Below are 19,778 nucleotides of genomic sequence, written 5' to 3'. Positions count from 1 at the left end.
AAATGCCACAAGTGGCCTTCAGATTTAGCCATTTGACACGGATGATTATGCCCTGACAAATTTAATTATCTCTGCCACTAAAAATGCATCGTTTATGCGTGCAAAATACAGAGAATACACTTTCATTGCCCCCTCCTCCTGAGGGTCTGCTCCTTGGCAGAGAGGAACTTCGTGGCTATCCACTTGTCGCCATCAATGACGGGGCAGCCAAAGTGTCTAGTGCGTGTATCCCCCACCAACGAGTCCAGCAGATTGTAGAAGACTAAAGCAGTGCCTGCTTGGGGCTTCACGGCCACTTCCAGATTGGGGAACACTGTGTAGCCGCCCTGCGAGACGTTGCTCAGCTGAAGGGAAGAAGGAAAGAAGGGAATAACGAGTCAGCTTATCCTGTATGAAGACCTGCTTCTCAACTTACAAATATCTGGATGGTGAACAGGCGATTGTCGCCTTGCAATTCCTCTTCGATCTGCAAAGCGCAATCACAAAATGAAAATCTATAAGGTTATAAAAGAATAACGTAAGGATAACCTCATCGAAGTAGTCCTTGTGGAGGCCAAGGAAGCCCCCAATCCCGTAGTTGGTAATAAGCCAACTCTCGGATCCGTTTAAACTCAATCCAGTCATGTCCCAAAGTCGCTGGTGGAGGCTCTGCACCAGCGGAAGGGATTCGGGGAGAGCGCAGTGCTTAGCCGAAAGCCCGCTTCTCAGGGGATCATGCGTGAGATTCGTCCTTCCGTAGTCTTTAAGCAGCTCCATCTCCTTACCGGACACCACGTCGTGGTAGAGCACAATGTAGGGATCCAGCAGGACCTCTTCAACCTTAAGTCGGGCATAGAAGGATGGTCTCCAACTGAACCGACAGTGGAGCGTCGACTTCCATGGGTACTCGCCGCGACATCCTCGCTGCACTTCGGTGACTGCTGGCAGAGGATCCTCTTCGTAGTCCAGGCGGGGCCTCACTAGCCAGCGGTTTTCCAGCCTCGAACGCAGGCTCAGCAGACGCATGTCGAAAGGCAGCTTTTCCAAGGCACCGATAATGACAGCCAAGGCATCATCGTTGCGACCTGCGAAAGGTAATCTCTTGAAACGTAGAAATGTAAGAGGAAAATGGTATCCCACTCTGTCGCATCAGAGATCCCGCCTGCAGCTGCCACAACTCAACGCGATGGAAGCCCTGGACGGCATATATATCCTCCTCACTGACATTGTACCGATCCGCGGCCAATCCCAGCCAAACACTCGCCTGCACAAAGCTCTTCAGGTGGAAGTAATGTTTGCCCAGGCTCCAGCAATCCATGGCAGTGAGTTGGACGCTGCAAAAGGGGAAAATCAGTTCGGAATCCTTTCGCGGCAGCAGTATCCCACTTATGCTGCTGTCCATCGAGCAGTCCGATGGCCATATCCCGCTCAGTCTGCCCATACATATCCCGGATCTGCTCCAATCCAAAAGCAGCATTGGCTATGTCCGCCCGGCTAGGGAGCAGCAGTTCCAGAGAGCGGAAGTGCTTAATCTCCTCTGCACCAACAGATTCCTCTACAAAATCCAACCAATTGGGCCAGTCGTGGTGCAGGTGTCTCAGAAGGGAGTACGCGTGCAGGGGATTTCCCACAAAGCGCTCTTGCTTGTCCTCGGCCGCCTCCAGGACAGGGCGCATCTTGGAAAGTGCCCTGACAAGAATATTAATCAATTAATTGTCAATTTTATTCCATAAAAATATTTGTTTACCGTCGAATCGTGATCAATTTTGCCTCCATTTTGTCCGCAAATGCACTCAAATTGCCGTAATAGTAGCGTTCCAACGGTATCAGCTCCCCCAGGGAATCCACAGCCAAACTATAGTCCGCTTCCTCATCGGCAGAACATGCGCAGATATAAAACAATAGCACCAGCAACATGTCCAAAGAGTTTAAAACACTTTATATCAATGATCTCGGTTTCACGATTTCACGCTAAAACAAAATATTTTGCACGCTCCACATTTAAAATTTTCCCCGCTTACCAATTTGCCAGTCGAGTGTTTTTATCGAGTGCACAAAATGTGCTCATTCGCGCAGAACGACTGTCTGGCAACGCCCCGCGCAACACTCAACAGCTGGCAGATTAGAAACTCATTTCGGAGCAATTTATTTTCGAACGTGTCCTCCCCAAAGAGTAATTATCTCTCTAGTTGCTTCAGCTAAGTTCAGTGTGTGTGTATGTACTTCTCTATTTATTTCTCTGTGCTGCACCGTGTGTAGCAGTTGCTGTTCTCACGCGCAGCGAAAGAGTCAGAATAACTGTAAAAATAACTCGAGAGTTTCAATCAATAATTCAGATAAAACAACGAAAACAAGAGCAGAAGGAAAAGAAGACATAGATATAGATATCGAAGAAGTGCAGCCATATTCAGAGGAACTGCGTCATGCTGCTGCAGCGGAACAAGTAAAAGCGGCTTTTGGCTTTCCATTTACATATTTCTGTGTTCCATATATAATTTAATTAGTGTCTCTCCCACTGCGTGTTTCTGATGTTTGTGTGTGTGTGTATCTACCCTCCTCCCTCCCGCTTTGTGTTTTAATCATTTGTGTTCTCCACTCCTCTCCCTCTCCCTCCTGTGACTGTGTCTGTGTCTACCTTCCCAGTGCCCGTCAACATGCTGTTAGCCAGGTTGTGAGAATATATTCCATTTATATGTACAGACGTTTCTGTTGCTTGTTTGTTTAACCAATTTGAAATTGCGTGCTAACCAAAAAACCAGTTCCTGCTCCCATACTGTGCCCTTCACCACCCTCCCCGTGATCTGGTGTTCTCTTTGCTTTGATTTTTTTATTTACCATTTAAAAACATTTATTTTGAATAATTTAAATAACTGCATCCATACACTGCCACATCAAACAGCTGTTCGCATCTTACTCTGGCAGTCTGGCAACGCTGGCCGCTCTCACCTCACTCTATTTTGCGCTCCATTTTGCCTTCTATTCCAATTCGCTTTTATTTATACAAAAGAGGAACCGAGAAAGAAGAGTGCGGTCTGTCTTTTTTTTATTGATTTCATGTTAATTGAATGCGTTAATCAGGTCGGAAGCCCTTACACTCGGTTCGGTCTTTCGGTTGCTGCCTGCCTGCTGATCCACTCACATTCCGCCTTGCTGCTGGCACGCTCGCCACACTCTTATCAGCGGTTTTCGCGCGTGTTTTCCGAGTCGAGTGTGGCTGAGTGAGATTTCTGTCGCCTGCCCCCGATCCTTTCCCAGGTAATGGGTGGTACAGCTGATGCCTGCCGCTGACTGCATTGGTATAATTTGCTATATAAATGTGTGTATAAGATAAGATAAAAGTGGGACAGACATCCAGCTAATTGATATTACACTCGCACTCTGCACTCACGTGCTGTTGTTGAGTAGAAGGTCGCGTCGCACACACTCGACTCACTTGCCACTCATTTCTCACACTGTGTGTGTGTGTGTTCGTGTGTTTGCATAGTGGCTGCTCTTTGTTTATTTGTTCGTAGTCACATCTAACGGCGCTTTAAATATGCAATAGACATCCACCTAGACATGATTCGACTTGATACGAGTGATGAGTGCTATCTCGCAATGCAATGAGTCGAGTCATTCCCCTCCCGACGAATCGCCTCCTGGCAGGGGGCCAAATAGTGCGCAACAGCACAGAGATAAGCGGATAAGCCCAGCAAATGGCATTCCCACTCATTCGCCGACCCACCTGACTTGTTGCTCAATTTTCGGAGACATTAACTGTTTATTTAGAAAAAACGAAGCGGAAAGCGTACAAAAGGAACAATTACAGTTATCCACTTACTCTCTCTCTCTCTCTCTCACTCACTCACTCTCTTTCTATCGCCTGTCGGCTGCATCGAAACTGTTCGATTTGAGCTTCAGGCTGCCCCTCGTCAGCTGATTGAGGTCAATGATGGAGAGGTAGGGCTTGGGGGGTACGTTCACGGGCAGCGGCACCTCAATGGTCACCCTCGCCGATCTCTTGCCCTGGCCAACGGCTCCTCCATGATCACTTCCTGTTTTGAGTGCACCCAAGGAAAAAGAGGAATACTGATCGTGGGCCGCAGGGCAAGTGGCTGTAGCCGCCCTCCGGTAGTTGCGGCAGCCGCTGAAGCTGCTGCTTCCGGGTGCCAGTGGTCGGACGGGGGAGAAGCCTCCTTCATCGGAGGATCCTCCTCCACCTCCTCCGGAATCGTAGCAGATGCTCAGATTGTTGTACGATATGGGGGCGTGACAGCGCGGGGTCTTGGGTCGGGGCTTGACCTCGTAGCGCGTCTTGGAACGTGAGCGGGAGTGCTGGTTGCGCAGGCGGCCCCTTCGTTTGCCCCGCACCTCCGGCACGAGGGGCACGGGCAGGATGTTGATAAAGCGGTAGTACTGGAGCAGGGTGCGGGCGAGATTCCTACCCACGCGGTAGTCTACGAAAGAGGCAAGGGAAGAATATAGATAGAGAACATCTGGCGGAGTGGCTGTACTCACATCCATCCTCGTTGTAGAGGGCCACCGTCTTGCCGTCGCGCAGAAAATGACCCGCCATGGACACCTCCAGGGTGTAGGCGTTTACCGTGTCGCTGAGGCGCTCGCAGCTGAATCTCCTGAGGCTGCCCGCCTTTCGGTCGTCGGCATTGAACATCGTGTGCTCGGCCACATAGTCGGGGGCATTGCTGGCGAAGAGTCGCGGAAAGACCAGGTGTCGCTCGTAGCGGTAGACATCCTCGTACGTGTTCCCGTACACGAAGCAGCCGTGCATGCTGCTGTTGGCATGCAGATCGATCACGAAATCAATCTGATATGTCTGCAAAGGGAGGAGCAGGTGAGTCCATCTCCATCTGAGATCCAATTCCACTTCCACTGCAAACCCGCACTCACATCCGAATTATCCAGCTCCTTCAGCATCCCCCTGATGGCGTGCAGCTCCGGCTGCGTGAACTCCGAGGCCAGATGCCAGTTGCGGTTCATGTCCTGGCCCATCAGATTGCAGCGGTTGTTGCCCAGGAACACGCCATCCGGATTGGCCATCGGCACGATCTTGAACACAAAGTTCTCGCGCAGGACCGCCGCTACCGGATGGTTGCCCACGAGGAACTCGATCAGGCCCTGGCAGACGTGGGAGGCGGGGGCCTCGCTGGAGTGCGTCCGACAGACGATCACGATGACACGAATGAAGCTGCGATCCAAGCGATTGGTGGAGCGCTGCTTATGCGTCACCTGATCGATGGTCAGCAGATCCACATTTCTGTTTTGCTGCGGGAAAAAGACGGTTAGAGACGGGAATCTGGAAACAGGAAACAAGAGAGGACTCCACTGCACTCACCAGCGACTTGATGAGGACGCATCGCGTGAAGCGCTTGTCTGTGCCCTGCCGTGCATCGATCACATTCAAATAGGACTGGAGGCGGGAGTAGCTGTAGGGCCAGGCCAGAGCGAACTGGTAGACGTCCTCCTCCTTCTCGAAGATGAAGGCAAAGCTGAGGACGTAGTGGCCCTGGTGCATGGCCGACCGGTAGAAGAACACCTGCCGCTTGGACATCCGCTGCCACTTGGGCCGACTGGAGCTCTTGACGAGTGGCGTGAGGCCGGAGGCGAACAGATTGCGGCTCTTGCTGAGGTTCACGATGTTGAAGAGCACCCGCTGGTCCTGCTTGACGTTGTCCACCGTGAAGTTGAACCAAAAGCGGAAGCGCGGATTGCACGTGTCCGGCCGCAGGAACAGATCGTACTCGAACTCCCCCACCAGCTCGGCCTTGCCCAGATTCCCCGTCTCGAAGGCCGCATCGAAGCACAAATGGCCCCGCTTCGCCTTGCCGCTCTGCCCCGGCGGACGGATAATCACGCGGGACACATTGCCCAGGCCGCCCTCTCCATCGCTGTCCTCGCTGTCTGTAAATGGAAATTGGGGGAAGGTCAATCAGTGGAAGTGGACTTATAATGTCGTATATGCTCTTATACCCTCCGAGCCACGCTCGTACATGCTCGTGTGCTCAAGCGGATCACAGGCAATGCCCAGCATTATGTCGTTTACTGTTCCGCGTCTTCTGTTTTGTGCGTCTGCCTCTGGGAACGTTCTACTTTCCTCTAAGTCGAAGGGCCTCTGAAGTGTCGGACCTAATCCTCTGGCAGGCAGCCCCAACCTGTCATAACTTTCTTCGCCTGCGGATGGGCCGACTGCACCACCTCCTTTCTAATCCCTCCCAGATGCTATCTTTAAACTTGTGCCTCCCGGCCACAGCCCCTGCTCCTGCTGCTGCCCCGTTATGTGGCACATATGCGTGCCGCCAGTTTCCAGGGCACTCGCTGCCGCAACTGCAACGCCTCAAGAAAAGTCTAAGCGAGACGTCAAATGTGTCTAAAATTGAATAGTCGCCTCGTGGTTGCGTCGCCCCCCTAAAAAGGAGCCTTGAAGTTTCTAAAAATGGCTTCATCGATACCCTAAGGAGGGAAATATGGCATCTATATTCCTATTCCCGCATTCCCTTAGACTATTAGGATTCCTAGAAGCCATACGACTATTCATTTTCCTCTACACGAAAAGTAAACGAAAATCGGAATAAAGCTATGCGATAAGAATTAGTTCCCTGGATACTCGTTGTGGAAGTCCTTATCGCAGGCGCAGACATGTGATTGCTTTATCAATACTTCCATCCTAATGGAGGAATATTTAAAACGCCTCAAAGGTGTTCAGCACTTCCCCCAAAATTAGACTCGACTGAAAGACCCAAAGCACCTTCAACGTTGCCTTTGATTCGAGCTCAAAAAGCTCGATGCGCCTTCCCTGAAGGATATTCACATCTCGCTCTGCCCACAAATATGCCTCGCATCAGACTCGCTTATCGCTGCCACATTTATGGCCATTTCACTCACCTGAATCGCCCATTCCTGCGCCTCTCTCTCCTCAACCCATGCACTTGCTGCGGTCCTGCTGTTGCTGCTGCTTCTGCTCCTGCTGCTGTCTCCAGTTCGCCCTTCCACCTCGAGTGACCTGCGAGTGAGTTTAGAAATAGAAATTCAATTAGCCACCGACACGCCCCACTGTACCACTGGCCTGTACCTGAAGATGGGGTTCCTTGGCTTTCCTTTGGCTTTCACTTTTCTTCGATGCCACTCGAATGTCGCGGCAAGTCGCGTGCGCGTAGATTTCTATCTGAGATGGTGCTAATCCCCGTGTAGCAGACGCTCCTCCGCTCCCTCCTCTCGCTCGACTGCCGACTGCCTGACGGTTCTGACTGAGTGGCGGTTCCGCTGTGGGTCTGACGGCGGCACACGTTGACGTTGCCACGCCACTCACATGTGTACGGGGTGCCCCTTGTTTGATCGATACCGGATTACCCGAATACCGGAAGAGGGAATGCGCACTGGCGTTCGGCTGCGGTTTCTGTTTCGGTTGCGCTAGCCAGGGAGTCGCCACCGAACTGGGCAACAAAGTATCAGTAGCAGCAGCAGCAGCACTAATTGCGATTGCGTTCTATCCGTGGTTCGGTTCTGTGTTCTCTGTTCTCTGTTCTGTTGAGGAATTGGTTCACTGGGGCTAATCGATATACGTGCGGCAGGGCTCCCCAAGTGCGCGCGAGGGTAACGTGGGAACGGTAACGACTGCGGCAACGCGGTGGCGTATGCGTTATATTAATGGTTATGGGATTACGGAATACGGGAGTGAATGAACCCAAACCCAATCCCCAGTAGAATGTCCAAACGCAGGTAGCTATCCCCCCGCACCGCACCGCACCGCACCCATTCCCCGCTTTCTGTTTTTATGTTTTCTGTTACTGTTTCTGTTGCGTTTCCATTTCGTTTTCCCCCCTTGCCCTGTTCTATGTGTCCCCTAATTATCGTGTGCTCTGATTACGTTACAGACTAGGCAGTGTGCGCCCACCGAAGCGTTGCAGGAGCGACATGGACAACACCTCCACGTCGGACATTGTCATCATCAATGGCAACTCGCACCCGGATCTCGCCAACATGGTCGCCGATCGCATGGGTCTGAAGAACGGCGGCTGTTCCGTCTTCCACAAGTCCAATCGAGAGACGATTGTCGAGATCAGTGACTCGGTGCGGGGCAAGGACATCTACATCATCCAGACGGGCACCAAGTAGACACAGTATCTGTAGAATAGCGAGTCGCCCATCTAACAATCTTCTCCTCTTTCCCCCAGGGACGCGAACAACAACATTATGGAGCTGCTAATCATGGCCTACGCGTGCAAGACCTCGTCGGCCCGCTCCATTGTGGGCGTGATCCCGTACTTGCCGTACTCGAAGCAGTGCAAGATGCGCAAGCGTGGCTGCATCGTCTCGAAGCTGCTGGCCAAGATGATGTGCACCTCGGGCCTCACGCACATCATCACGATGGACCTGCACCAGAAGGAGATCCAGGGCTTCTTCGATATACCCGTGGACAACCTGCGGGCCTCGCCCTTCCTTCTGCAGTACATCCAGGAGAGCGTGAGTGCCAGCCATAGAATAGTCCGGAAAATGCACAGAGAACTAAACTAAATGCATCCCTTGGCAGATACCCGAATATCGCAATTCCGTGATTGTGGCCCGCAATCCAGGCGTAGCCAAGAAGGCCAACTCCTATGCGGAGCGGCTGCGTTTGGGCCTGGCCGTCATCCATGGCGAGCAAAAGGAGGCAGAAAGCGACGAGGTCGATGGCCGCTACTCGCCTCCGCCGACCAGGTAAGTCCCCAGTCCGCAGATCTCAATTGTAGGCCTCGCTGCTATCCCGGCCCTAGCAATTGTCTGTTCTTCCATGAGTTGTGTTCTGGTTGTGTTCTGTTGATCTTTTCCCCTAAGCTTTGTTTTAAAACCGAAGCTGGAAGCACTTTGAATCACTCGATTAGCACTCTGCACTAGAATCTGTATTGTTTTATTTGGAAAAGCACTAGAATGTTCGTCATTTATCACCCGCAAAGCTATCAAATCATTATACGACTCGTGTTTATCTCAAAAATATCATAAATGGGAAGTGTGTGCGTTTCGGAATTGTCAACAAAGACAAATGAAAGGAAAACTCCACTATTGCAGTGAGAATTCGCATATCTGATGAGCAATCGAATGCTTTATTCAACATCCAATCCATTGTCTGTAGATGAAGCTCATGCTTTATCTGCAAATATTGGTACCTTTCAAGTGTCTCACTCTTCTGAAACGCACCCTTCCATGGACATATGCCATTCGCTAGACCATTTAGATCTGTTCTGTCTGTCGTTGGCTTCTGTCCTGTAGACCGTACTTCACAGCCGTAGACAGACAGGAGGCACTTTATCCGTAGACTCCTCCGATTTGTAGCCGCTTTGCTCTGCTTTCGCTTCTGTTTCCACCCACTGCCAGAAGCTCGATACGCGAGGCAGCTGGCAGCAGATGAATCCGAAATTCAAAATCCAACATTCGAAAAGACGAAAAACAAACGAAATTTCTCTTTATTTGTGTTCAAGCAGTGCGTATAGCAATTTATTAGGAAATTCAGTTGAAATGTGCTTTCCAGCGGCGCCTAGGTGCGTATTTTTTTATTTATTTGATTATTCATTCGAATTAATTTATGATTTCTAATCGATTGCCACTCAACCCCCCATCCTTTCTCCCCACTCCCCAACCCCCGCCCACACGGTTCTGTTTCTTTTTTGGTTACCAACACACGACACCACACACTGCACCACAATCGACCCTCGGACCCTCGACCAACCACTCTAATCCGTAAAGAAACTCTACTCCACAACACGCACCCATCAGCAGCAGCAGCCGACAGCGCACCACCTCGGTGTCGGTGGGCGTGCCGGAGCATCCGGTGAAGGTCAAGCCGCCACTCACGATCGTGGGCGATGTAAATGGACGCATAGCCATCATGGTTGTGAGTATAATTCCTCACAGAGAATGCCTATAGCGCTCGCCATTAACCACGCCCCTAATCTCTGTCGGTCTCCTCCCAGGATGATCTGATTGATGATGTCCAGTCATTTGTGGCCGCCGCCGAGATGCTGAAGGAGAACGGAGCCTGCAAGATCTACGTGCTGGCCACGCACGGTCTGCTCAGCTCAGATGCGCCCCGTCTGCTAGATGAGTCCTGCATTGATGAGGTATGTTCGAGCCCCGTTTGTCCATTCTGCTCTAAGGATAACTCTTCGTTCAATCTGTTTGCCGTAGATCGTTGTCACCAATACCATTCCACACGAGATACAGAAACTGCAGTGCCACAAGATCAAGACGATCGACATCTCCATACTGATCGCCGAGGCCATACGCCGCATCCACAACAAGGAGTCCATGTCGTATCTCTTCCGCAACGTTACCCTGGAGGACTAAGGATCCCCTGCGAACACTACACACTCATCCCATGTATCCCATATACTCACCCACACTTTTTAGTTCATTCTGTTGAGGTCCCAAAAAATTTTCATCCCCGGATCCTTCGGGGTGCTATGTTCTTCTTTATATTGCTTGTTTTTTCGCTTTAGAAACCATTGCAAGGCGCCCAGCGCTCGCTCGTTTGCTCAAATAAACAAATAATCCAGTCCAATAACACTTGTACACCGGCTATCAAGGCATACTTTCAGGCATTACCTTACGCCCAACAACACCCACTCCACTATACTACACTACAAAGCAAGACTTTCACTCCACTCGTTTCGTGCTTCTCCAGGGCACCCTCACCAGCTCTCTCTTGTAGTCTTAAGCTCTAGCCCACAGTAGTTTGTCGAAATAAAATCTGATTGTACTCAAATCCGACCCGGACTCTCAGTGCAGATTAGCCGCCTCGTCCCACTGCAGCGATCCATAAAGGTGTATCTTTATGGCTAGAATTTATGGATTTCAATTGGCATCCACTTAATTGAACGGCCATTCCGTTCCATAAATGATCATAATTTTGAGTCGTGTGTTGGCGCACACAAAAAACCCTAGGTATATGACAGATGTCGTCTGTGTACGGAAATGTAGACATCTGATAAGATTACAACGGAGGGTGAAGAGTGTCCGACTGCATCTCCGGGCTGTTCCGCGTGACTAACGCTTGTGCAACAGCTACAGTCTGGTCTCCGTCTCTGGGACATAAATCAGAGACCACCTGCCTCCTCAGGGCACATAAATCATGGATCAGAAGAGCCACACAGATTAGTCTGGTATGCGATAAATTTGCATTGCTAAATGCCACAGCTCCAGAGGAATGCAGCTCCGATGACGATCGGTACTTGGGGTCTTTTATCTATATTTGATCTCAGACAATGCCGCATATTTGCCGGGCGCTGGCCTCTAGCTCTACCTCTGCCGCTGCCGCTGCCGCTACCGCTGCCTAGGGGCCAAAAGCGATAAACCTTGCGCTGTTTGCACGCCCAAATCCAAACAGAAACGGAGCAGCACACAGCAGAGATACCTTTTCGCGGCTCGGCTCCATCAATGTGACATCTGCTGCTCCATTATCTAGCGACTTGCGGGGAAAAGCAAACAAAAACATTGTAAAAACGCGCTAGATAATCCCCAGGAAATCTGCCACTAATCTTAGAAGACACTGCTATGCTAATTGTTGGATTTAAATGGGAATCGAAACAATGCACATGCTCGGGTAACCCCTGGAATAGTCCCAGGCCCCCTCCCCACCCACAGGCCGAGTCGCGTGTGCCTGGCGTGGCATGGCATGGCGTGCATTGAACTGACTTCCGTCTGGAGGCACGGGTCTCTCGGGGCATGGGAATGGGTCCAGATCATCGCAGTAGTAGCGGCTCCCTTGCCATTAGCGGGCCATCAATTGTAATGGGTCCGTGTTCTATCATTCCCACCCCGCGACACCAGCATTTTCAGATCCAATTACAATTTCAATTGTCTCGCCCGCTGAAATGTTTGGCATTTGGCATGCCTGATAACCGGGAACTCTCTGTTGTTTCCGTCGTGTGATTTTGTTTGATTTTTGTTTATCACTCGAGAAAATTGATTTGTTAATTTGCGCAGCTCGTTGGCGACCCATTAGCACGCCACTGGATTGGATTGGATTTAGCACCTGACTGCGAAATTAGCCGCCACATTTTAATGGACCATCATCGGCATATGCCAGTAGTTCCCATAGCATTGCCCTTTGGGGGCGGGAGAACGATTTCTGGCCTCTACGCTTCGATGATTTGCATTTTGTCTGGCAGTACGAATGAATCTATTCGAGATGACGACAGCAAAACAAAACTAGTCACACGACCAGATCGCTCAAAATTAGCATTCCGATGACTCGGACTCGGACTCGTTATATGCTTTACATTTAAATCATCATCGCCAGCAGCAGCAGGGGTACCCAAGCCTGGAGGGGTACTATTACTTTAATAGAAGGTGCTTTACCCTCTCGAGCGTTAGATGTCTTCTGTGAAACCCCATACTTCCCTGTCTTCTCTTCGCTGAAATTCCAATGCAAAAACCTTCCTTTCACCTCTTGAGTACCCCTCTGATGATGGTGTGCGTAAAAATATACAAACGACAGATGCTGAAGTGCTTTTTCTTCTTTTTTTTCAGCTGGTTATATCTACATTTCGTTTTGTTTTCTTCTGGCCCGGTCATGTGACCAAAATTAATTCAGTTTCGCTGCCATTTCTGCGGTTATTGCCGCCATAAAAGCAACAAGCGTCTCCGCCGACCCGGGTCGCTTTGGATCGCTTTGGATCGCTTTGGATCGCTTTGGATCGGATACGATCACGTGAGAGAGAATCGCTTTGGCCAGGTCCAAGAGGGTGCTCGCTTACTTGTTTTTCTCGTCTGGCTGGAGGGGAGGTTCTTGGATGATCTGCGGGTCTGTTTTGTTGGACATGCCCCTGGCATTTGGCTTTGGCTGCCATTGAGCCTGGGTCCCTGACATCCATTACAGGGGGACTTCCTCGACTCTGACCTCAGACGTCGCCGAGTGTCGTCTCGCAGATAAATATCGACATGATATTCGAGCATGAACACCCGATTTGGATACCCGACCGACGGGTTTGAGTCACGTGAAGCCTTACTTCGGCGTTCGGGTACTTTACACGCCTCAATGCAGGCCGCTGCACACGAGTGCCAAGACTGCCAACATTGCCAAGAGGGGGTGGAGGTGATAAGCTTGCGTAATGCTTAAGCCTCATACAATTGACCGAATGCTCAATTAACAGTTTGTTTGTTTGTTTGCCATTCATTGTTCGGGGTTCGCCGCTGTTTGCCTTTCGAGATCTGCCTATAGACTCAGATGCAGTTGCAGTTATAATCACATTCCCTGGAACGTGCTTTCCATAAGCAAGTACATATCTGGAGCAAGCAGTGCATACAGATCGACAAGCCTTTCCGCCGTAGGGGGAGGCCATTCCACTCCCATCCCCACTTCCCACTCCCCACTCCACGTGATTGCGCTTATCAAACAGGCAAACACCTTGGGATTCCATGGTGCCCTCCCCCGACTATAACTGCCGAAATCTGGACCCGCTCAAGGGCCTAGAGAGATCACAAATCTCTCCAAAAGTAGGCCGCCTACGCACACTCAAGATTTATGCTGGCCAAGACGACTAAGCCTTCCAGACAGCCTCCCAGCATCTGTTGGCCACGGTTAAATGCCGTCTAACCAAAAAACGAGATAGAAGGGTGAAGAGAAACAGCAGAGACAAACAGAGAATCAGTCAAAACAATTATCCGCACGCCTGCGAAATTAAAAGCGAATTAAATGTGCTCAAAAATTATAATTGTCTGACTCTCGGGTTAGTTATGCACATTTAATTGTTCTATTATGTTCCCCGTTCCTCTACGGGGGGTTTTCGCTGTCCCACTGCGTATGAGTAACGCGAATTGCCCCTCCGAGTGTTACATATCTGATTAAGCCACAAAATCCACACTGAACGGGCGACTGAACTTATAAATATTCGCGGGGAATGGCGTGAAAGTATCGCAGAGAACAGATCGATCAGAGATCAATGCGAATGGATCCCAGGGCGGGGGGTACTCTCACCCACATTCCATAGAAGACCGCCAGAGAAGGGCAGGCAATCGTCGGCTTACGCTTACTCTGAGAAAAAGGTGTCTCTTTTCCATTAGTTTGATCGCTTTCAGCTCTGCGCAATAGATCAGCCGCTGGACGCGTGTTCCCCATTTGGTGGGAGACTTTGTTCCGTATCGAAGATGATTTAATATGCGATTAATAACAAAGAGGGGCACCATTTGGAGACAAGGTCTCCGGGGCAGAGTCTGAGTGGAAAAAAACCCCCAGGAAGGGATTCCAGTTTTTTTACTTTATGTTCTGAATTCTGCAGAAAATTCTTGGTATGCAAATGCGCAAAAGAACCGCAAAAAAAAGACACGACCAGAACTGCAGTCCGGCAATTCCCATTAAAGTCGTAGCAAGATCTATGGATCGCTCTACCGAACCGCGAATCTTACTTAATTGGCAATTGAGTTATTCCACTTACAGCCGATAGATGGATGGACAGTTTGACGGACTAATAATATGTACTGTGGCAGCTCGACCGGTTTGAGGCGATGCCGAAATGGTGGGAGAACTAGTACGGAGTGGCACGGTGTGGAGGAACCCTCCGTCAGCTAAATTCCGGCTTTTATCTCAGCCGTACTCGTACGATTGATTTATGAAGCGCGCACACTTCAAACTGATTTATATGCTCTTACGGCTGATTGATTTCCCGTGCCGACAAGCAGCGACGAAAGCGATAGACGGTAGCCGGTAGCCGATAGCCGATAGCCCACAGGCAGTAAAGATAGCCTCCGCCTGTGGCGCTATGGCCCCGTTCATGGGGTACTTTCAAGAGGATACACAATTCGGTGAACAGAGATGCTTTGAACAAACCATATTGCATCAGATTCACTCCGTAATCATCCAAGTTCGCGCCCTTCTATGGCAGACTCCCACCTTCCCTTAGAACAAGTGATGCAATCGAATGCAATTGCATCAAAGCAAACAATTCGGATCGTATTTGCATTTGCATTTGCATTAAAGCAATGATGTGGAAATCGGCTTGGATGGGGAAGCCTGGGAATCTGCTGGGTCTTGTGCCTCCAATCTCCATCGTGGGGCGTGAAAATCCTATCGATTAGCATGGAATGGAATGCGACGGCTGCTCAGGTTCCCATGTTCGGGGCCAGCACGTGCAGAAAATCGCAGCAAAAGTTGTTGATTTTCCAAGCAGGCAGCAAGGGAAACATGCGAAGGTGGCTAAGGGATACCCTGTAGAAATGGGCAAACCAGCAACATCTCTTAGAAAAATACCAGATCTTAAACCGCACAGGGAATGCCCTGTATATCAGAGTCAGAGACTTCCTTGCAGCACTCCTTCGTTTGTCGACTCGTGTATACCATGTCCACTATGAGGTTAATGGAGGATTAACATAGGTGACACACACCAAACTAGTGGGGTTCCACGGGTTCAGAAGAACTTTCTGGTGGGTTCAGCTCGGCTTGGAAGTTGAATATGGGAACACGATTCCATTACAGTTGGAGTTTCCCTCTGCGAAATCTGCGCCTTTTTCCCACAAAAGTCTCGACTTACAGCCGTGTCCGGGCAGCCCCTGATTCCGTCCACATATGGGGGTTATTGTGGTCTGCGTCATTTACATTTCTTCGGGCAATTACACGATGAAAAGCCCCCCTCCCACGCTCGGCCGACAGGCGGGCGCTCGTCGAGAGCCGGTTTGGGGCGTGTGGTTAACGCTGGGGGGTTCGCTGGAAGATGGTGACAGAGGGAGGGGGGTGCAGTGGCGATAACGAAAGCCAGCGGATAGTCTCGAAAGCGCTGCCGCTGCCAGCGACTCTTTATAATCAGTTCCCAGCAGTCGGCGGACTGTTAGTCTGCTGCCGTTTCTGCCGTTGCCGCTGGCTCTTGCCCGATCTCTGCGACAGTTTTCGATTCATTCCCCCAGTGGACGGGCACGCGAATAGTTCGCTTCGCTCCGGTACATTTCGGTTCTCCTCCAGCCTCCCAGCCTCAAAGCTCCAGAGATCGAAGATCAATCAGTGTTACAGTGAAGTGTTCCCGTGAGAGTGCCATGTGGCCATAGAGGCTACAAGAAGACAGAGAAAAGGAACAGACAAGAAGACACAACAAAATACTACGCACAACATCCATCCAGAATGACGCGCAGCGAGGACAACGGCCACACCAATGGGGCCTTCAACGAGGACTCTGAGGTGTCCCTGGACATCCCCACGAACACCCTCTATCACACGTCGCGCGACTGCATCGTCCAGGAGGAGCAGTCCGGGGAGTCGGAGAGCTGCCTGGAGGCCTCGAGGGGCTGCTGCCGCAGCCTGTGGCACAACATCTTCCGCAAGAAGACGCTGTACAAGCGCTTCCCCATCCTGACGTGGCTGCCGCAGTACAAGAAGGACTACATCTTCGGCGACCTTGTGGCGGGCATCTCGGTGGCGCTGACGGTGATTCCCCAGGCCCTGGCCTACGCGGGCATAGCGGGGCTGGACCTGCAGTACGGTCTGTACGCTTGTTTTCTGGGGTGCTTCATCTACATCTTTATCGGATCGAGCAAGGACGTGCCCATCGGTCCCACGGCCATCTCGGCGCTGCTTTCCTTCCAGATCGCGGGCGGGAGCTGGCAGATCGCCACGCTGCTCACCTTCCTCACGGGCATCATCGAGATCCTGATGGGCGCGTTCCGGCTGGGCTTCCTCATCGACTTCGTTTCGGGACCAGTGGGGGCGGGCTTCACCAGCGCCGTCTCCCTGATCATCTTCAGCTCCCAGATGAAGGACTTTCTCGGGATCCAGACCAGCGGCAACACCTTCCTGCAGGTGTGGATCAGCATCGTGAATGACATCCACAACATCAGCTGGCCGGACTTTATCCTCGGCCTCATTTGCATCACACTGCTGCTCAGCCTGCGCGCCCTCGCCAGCTGCAGCGTCGGCCCCAAGGAGGGCAAGTCCTCCGGCCAGGCGCTCCTCACGGGGATCTTCTGGACGGTGGGCACGGCCCGGAACGCTCTCCTCGTCTGCGGCACTGCAGGTCTGGGGTACTGGCTCTCGGTTAGCGGCCAGGAGGATCTCGTCCGCACGGTGGGATTTGTGCCCAAGGGCATGCCCTCCTTCCAGCCGCCGCCGTTCCACATCGACGCTGTTGTGAACGAAACCACCGGCGAGGTGCTGGTGGATGGCCAGAGCTTCTGGGATATGGTCAGCACTCTGGGCTCGGGCCTCATTGTCGTCCCGCTGATTGCCCTGCTCGAGACGATGGCAGTGGTCCAGGCCTTTGGTGAGTTTGCTAGTGATTCCTTCGATGTACTCTGCTGACTGCCTATGTTTCTCTCAGCCGATGGCAAGCCCACAGATGCCACGCAGGAGCTGATTGCCTCCGGGGTCTGCAACGTGGCCAACTCCTTCGTCCAGGGTCTGCGCAGCAACGGAGGCATTGCGAGGGGCGCCATCCTCAATGCCAGCGGAGTGCGCACCCAGCTCTCGAACCTGTACACCAGCGTGATCGTGATCATCGCCCTGCTCTACCTCACCCCCTGCTTCTACTACATCCCCAAGGCGGCCCTCGCCTCCATCATCATAGCAGCCGTCGTCTTCATGGTGCAGTATCGAGTGATCAAGCCGATGTGGCACAGCAAAAGTGAGTTGCTCTTGCATATTTTGGAAACCTTAAAATGTTTATTCATGTTATCCCCCCCTTCCTCCCATTAGAAACCGATCTCATTCCCGGCCTGGGCGCCTTCTTTGCCTGTTTGGTCCTGCCTCTGCAGCTGGGCATCCTCGTGGGCATCGGCATCAATGTGGTGTTCATCCTCTACCAGGCGGCCCGTCCCAAGCTGCGGATCGAGACGTTGGCGGTGAGTCCTCCCCAGAGTGCCGCGCCCATACAAAAGATCTCTAAAAATCCTTCTCCCTCCGCAGACATCGAGTGGCCTGAAGTACCTGATGCTCACGCCCGACCGCTGCCTGATCTTCCCCTCGATGGAGTTCGTTCGCAAGGTGATCAACAAGCAGGGAGTCAAGTCCACCTTGCCCGTTGTGATCGACTGCACCCACATTTACGGAGCGGACTTCACCGCCGCCAAGGTCATTTCCACGATGGTCATGGACTTTGCCCAGCGCCAGCAGCCGCTGTTCTTCTACAACCTCCAGCCGCGCGTGGCGCAGGTCTTCGAGGGCCTCAACAAGGACCTGGTCGTGATCTACGACCTCACCACGCTGCACTCCAAGCTGGCGGAGAAGGGCTCGGCCTGAGCCGTTTGAAATGCGATCTGCTGACCGCTACAACCTCGTCACACTTAGTCTCTGCTTAGTCGCAGTCTCAGTCTTAGGTTAGTCTTGTGAGCCCCGCCGAGGCCACCGACTGGTCGCCCACGCACATGGCCAAAGTCGCGTCGACAGTAAGATTTCACATGGCTCGCAGCTTAATTAGCATTTAAGTTGGGCCAATCCTCCATTGTCGCCTAGTTTAGGTATACTCGTACGCATATTTATATTTATTTTACATTTGTTCGTTTCGCACCTTGGCCTCTGCCGAAATATTTGCGAATTTTGTTGAGCGAAATCCAAGTCCCACCCCCACGATATTACTGCTGTGCATAGTATTATATTGAAAACCAATAGCCAACGATGAGTATTATGATAAGTACTTAAATAAAGCCAGAAAATGAACAGTAAAAGCCTGAACCTGTACATTTTTAATTGATCTCTGGGATTAAGTGATTAACATTACTTGGGGGCCACGATCAGAATGGGAATCCACATCCAGGATCGTCCATCCTTTCACCGAATAATTATATACATACATAAGTAGGTAACAGGTAGGTAGGTAATCCCTCTAGAAATTTTGGATTCTTTGGACCATGTCACATTTCCATTCTTTGATCAGTTGAGAATCGAAAGCTTTAAATTGTTTCATTGGTAAATCACTCGATTCTTGGATAGCCGTAATTATGTATGGGTATTTCTGAACATTCATTGCCTGATTTTATGGTGTGACTATTTCGGGCATATGATTGACCACTCTATACCCTGTTGAATATCTTATCGACTTCTGGCTAGATTTAAGGCTTCCTCGAGGGTGAGGTGCTGTGATTTGATTCAGGCAGTAAATCTCTACTCACAAATGGATCAATTTTTAACAAATGGTCCCAGCAATGCCTTGCTGCAGATTAGATTGCCTTTGCTAAATTAGTTACCATTGTCAGATGAGACACACCGACTAATTCTCTAGATTTATATTCTAGCAATTAATAACGAATTTGCTAATATTTGTACCCGTTGCTCTTAATTTAAGGTAGAATAAAATCCTGCACGGTAAAAACTTATATTTAAGCCAATGCTTTATATCATCCCCTTGGTTAACCGCATATTATAAATCTTATAAACCCATGTACACTGCCGTTCCCGCAAAAAAATTGCGGGATTGACAGTCCTACGTAGATCTAGCGGAACAATGGCCACATGACCCATTCTCCCGAAGAAACGGGCGACCATTTTCTTCAAAGTGCCTCGTGCTCGAACAACTTTTGTGGGATTTTGCTCATCTTGGAACTCCCACTCGATTGCTGTTTAGTTTCTGGCTCATAAGCATATACCTATCACGATTATATAAACGTCTTTTGAAGCACCACGGTCGAACTTTTTAAGCATTTAAATCTGTAATCGACGCGAGTCTTTTTTGAGCGATTGATAAATTGGGGGGTATCTAATGGGGTATTGAAGTGCAACAAATGTGCAAGGATGCCTCTATCTCACGATATGTAACGAAATGTCACGATTAAATTCTACAAACCAGCAGTAGTATAGTCCTAACATATCACATAGTCACAAGTGCCGAATTATAGATATTGACCATATCTATCAGAGT

At 50.7% G+C, this 19,778-nt stretch overlaps 4 protein-coding genes across 8 annotated transcripts; 2 read left to right on the top strand and 2 right to left on the bottom strand.

Moving 5' to 3' along the window:
- Positions 1 to 23: 23 nt before the first annotated feature.
- On the bottom strand, positions 24 to 1,886 carry LOC6595327 (prolyl 4-hydroxylase subunit alpha-1). The gene is made up of 6 exons (XM_002020418.2): positions 1,727 to 1,886; positions 1,366 to 1,668; positions 1,120 to 1,313; positions 529 to 1,064; positions 416 to 466; positions 24 to 344 (listed from the first exon to the last, which is right to left on the bottom strand). Exons 1-6 carry the CDS (start codon positions 1,753 to 1,755, stop codon positions 123 to 125), a joined length of 1,335 nt encoding a protein of 444 aa, XP_002020454.2. The 5' UTR covers positions 1,756 to 1,886; the 3' UTR covers positions 24 to 122.
- A 351-nt stretch (positions 1,887 to 2,237) lies between these two features.
- Positions 2,238 to 10,711, top strand: LOC6595328 (phosphoribosyl pyrophosphate synthase-associated protein 2). Of its 4 annotated transcripts, none has more exons than XM_026988216.1 (7): positions 2,238 to 2,422; positions 7,848 to 8,084; positions 8,148 to 8,436; positions 8,504 to 8,670; positions 9,694 to 9,841; positions 9,921 to 10,067; positions 10,135 to 10,711. In XM_026988216.1, the coding sequence occupies exons 1-7, from the start codon at positions 2,403 to 2,405 to the stop codon at positions 10,291 to 10,293; spliced, it is 1,167 nt and encodes a 388-aa protein (XP_026844017.1). In that variant the 5' UTR covers positions 2,238 to 2,402; the 3' UTR covers positions 10,294 to 10,711. The 4 variants fall into 4 exon arrangements, with proteins under 4 accessions (XP_026844017.1, XP_026844020.1, XP_026844012.1 ...); XM_026988219.1 differs by lacking the exon at positions 2,238 to 2,422 and adding an exon at positions 3,035 to 3,234; XM_026988211.1 differs by lacking the exon at positions 2,238 to 2,422 and adding an exon at positions 7,664 to 7,692.
- On the bottom strand, positions 3,530 to 7,588 carry LOC6595329 (cytosolic carboxypeptidase 6). 2 transcript variants are annotated; one of them, XM_002020420.2, is made up of 6 exons: positions 7,046 to 7,588; positions 5,947 to 6,976; positions 5,312 to 5,877; positions 4,867 to 5,241; positions 4,477 to 4,792; positions 3,530 to 4,415 (listed from the first exon to the last, which is right to left on the bottom strand). In XM_002020420.2, exons 2-6 carry the CDS (start codon positions 6,005 to 6,007, stop codon positions 3,835 to 3,837), a joined length of 1,899 nt encoding a protein of 632 aa, XP_002020456.1. In that variant the 5' UTR covers positions 6,008 to 6,976; positions 7,046 to 7,588; the 3' UTR covers positions 3,530 to 3,834. The 2 variants fall into 2 exon arrangements, with proteins under 2 accessions (XP_002020456.1, XP_026844007.1); XM_026988206.1 differs by having other exon boundaries at positions 6,859 to 7,588.
- Positions 10,712 to 15,792: 5,081 nt separating the features above from the next.
- Positions 15,793 to 18,595, top strand: LOC6595330 (sodium-independent sulfate anion transporter). The gene is made up of 4 exons (XM_026994649.1): positions 15,793 to 17,189; positions 17,247 to 17,549; positions 17,621 to 17,766; positions 17,831 to 18,595. Exons 1-4 carry the CDS (start codon positions 16,055 to 16,057, stop codon positions 18,161 to 18,163), a joined length of 1,917 nt encoding a protein of 638 aa, XP_026850450.1. The 5' UTR covers positions 15,793 to 16,054; the 3' UTR covers positions 18,164 to 18,595.
- The last annotated feature ends 1,183 nt before the right edge of the window (positions 18,596 to 19,778 follow it).

The sequence above is a fragment of the Drosophila persimilis genome, unplaced genomic scaffold, assembly GCF_003286085.1.
Source record: "Drosophila persimilis strain 14011-0111.01,24,50 unplaced genomic scaffold, DperRS2 tig00000000-arrow-pilon, whole genome shotgun sequence".
In the NCBI taxonomy this organism is placed as follows: domain Eukaryota; kingdom Metazoa; phylum Arthropoda; class Insecta; order Diptera; family Drosophilidae; genus Drosophila; species Drosophila persimilis.
Note: the sequence above shows the minus strand (reverse complement) of the source record. Positions and strands in the feature narration are given on the sequence as shown.

Excerpts from the sequence above, each read along its gene's own strand:
- LOC6595330 (XM_026994649.1), top strand. The coding sequence starts at position 16,055 with ATGACGCGCAGCGAGGACAACGGCCACACCAATGGGGCCTTCAACGAG. Across the intron at positions 17,190-17,246 it reads GGCAGTGGTCCAGGCCTTTG|CCGATGGCAAGCCCACAGAT; the intron begins GTGAGTTTGCTA and ends TGTTTCTCTCAG. Across the intron at positions 17,767-17,830 it reads TGCGGATCGAGACGTTGGCG|ACATCGAGTGGCCTGAAGTA; the intron begins GTGAGTCCTCCC and ends CTCCCTCCGCAG.
- LOC6595328 (XM_026988216.1), top strand. The coding sequence starts at position 2,403 with ATGCTGCTGCAGCGGAACAA. Across the intron at positions 2,423-7,847 it reads ATGCTGCTGCAGCGGAACAA|ACTAGGCAGTGTGCGCCCAC; the intron begins GTAAAAGCGGCT and ends ATTACGTTACAG. Across the intron at positions 8,671-9,693 it reads TACTCGCCTCCGCCGACCAG|AAACTCTACTCCACAACACG; the intron begins GTAAGTCCCCAG and ends TAATCCGTAAAG.
- LOC6595329 (XM_002020420.2), bottom strand. The coding sequence starts at position 6,007 with ATGCTGGGCATTGCCTGTGATCCGCTTGAGCACACGAGCATGTACGAG. Across the intron at positions 5,878-5,946 it reads GTACGAGCGTGGCTCGGAGG|ACAGCGAGGACAGCGATGGA; the intron begins GTATAAGAGCAT and ends TTCCATTTACAG. Across the intron at positions 5,242-5,311 it reads GCGTCCTCATCAAGTCGCTG|CAAAACAGAAATGTGGATCT; the intron begins GTGAGTGCAGTG and ends TTTTTCCCGCAG.
- LOC6595327 (XM_002020418.2), bottom strand. The coding sequence starts at position 1,755 with ATGGAGGCAAAATTGATCACGATTCGACG. Across the intron at positions 1,669-1,726 it reads AAATTGATCACGATTCGACG|GGCACTTTCCAAGATGCGCC; the intron begins GTAAACAAATAT and ends TATTCTTGTCAG. Across the intron at positions 1,065-1,119 it reads GGGATCTCTGATGCGACAGA|GTCGCAACGATGATGCCTTG; the intron begins GTGGGATACCAT and ends TACCTTTCGCAG.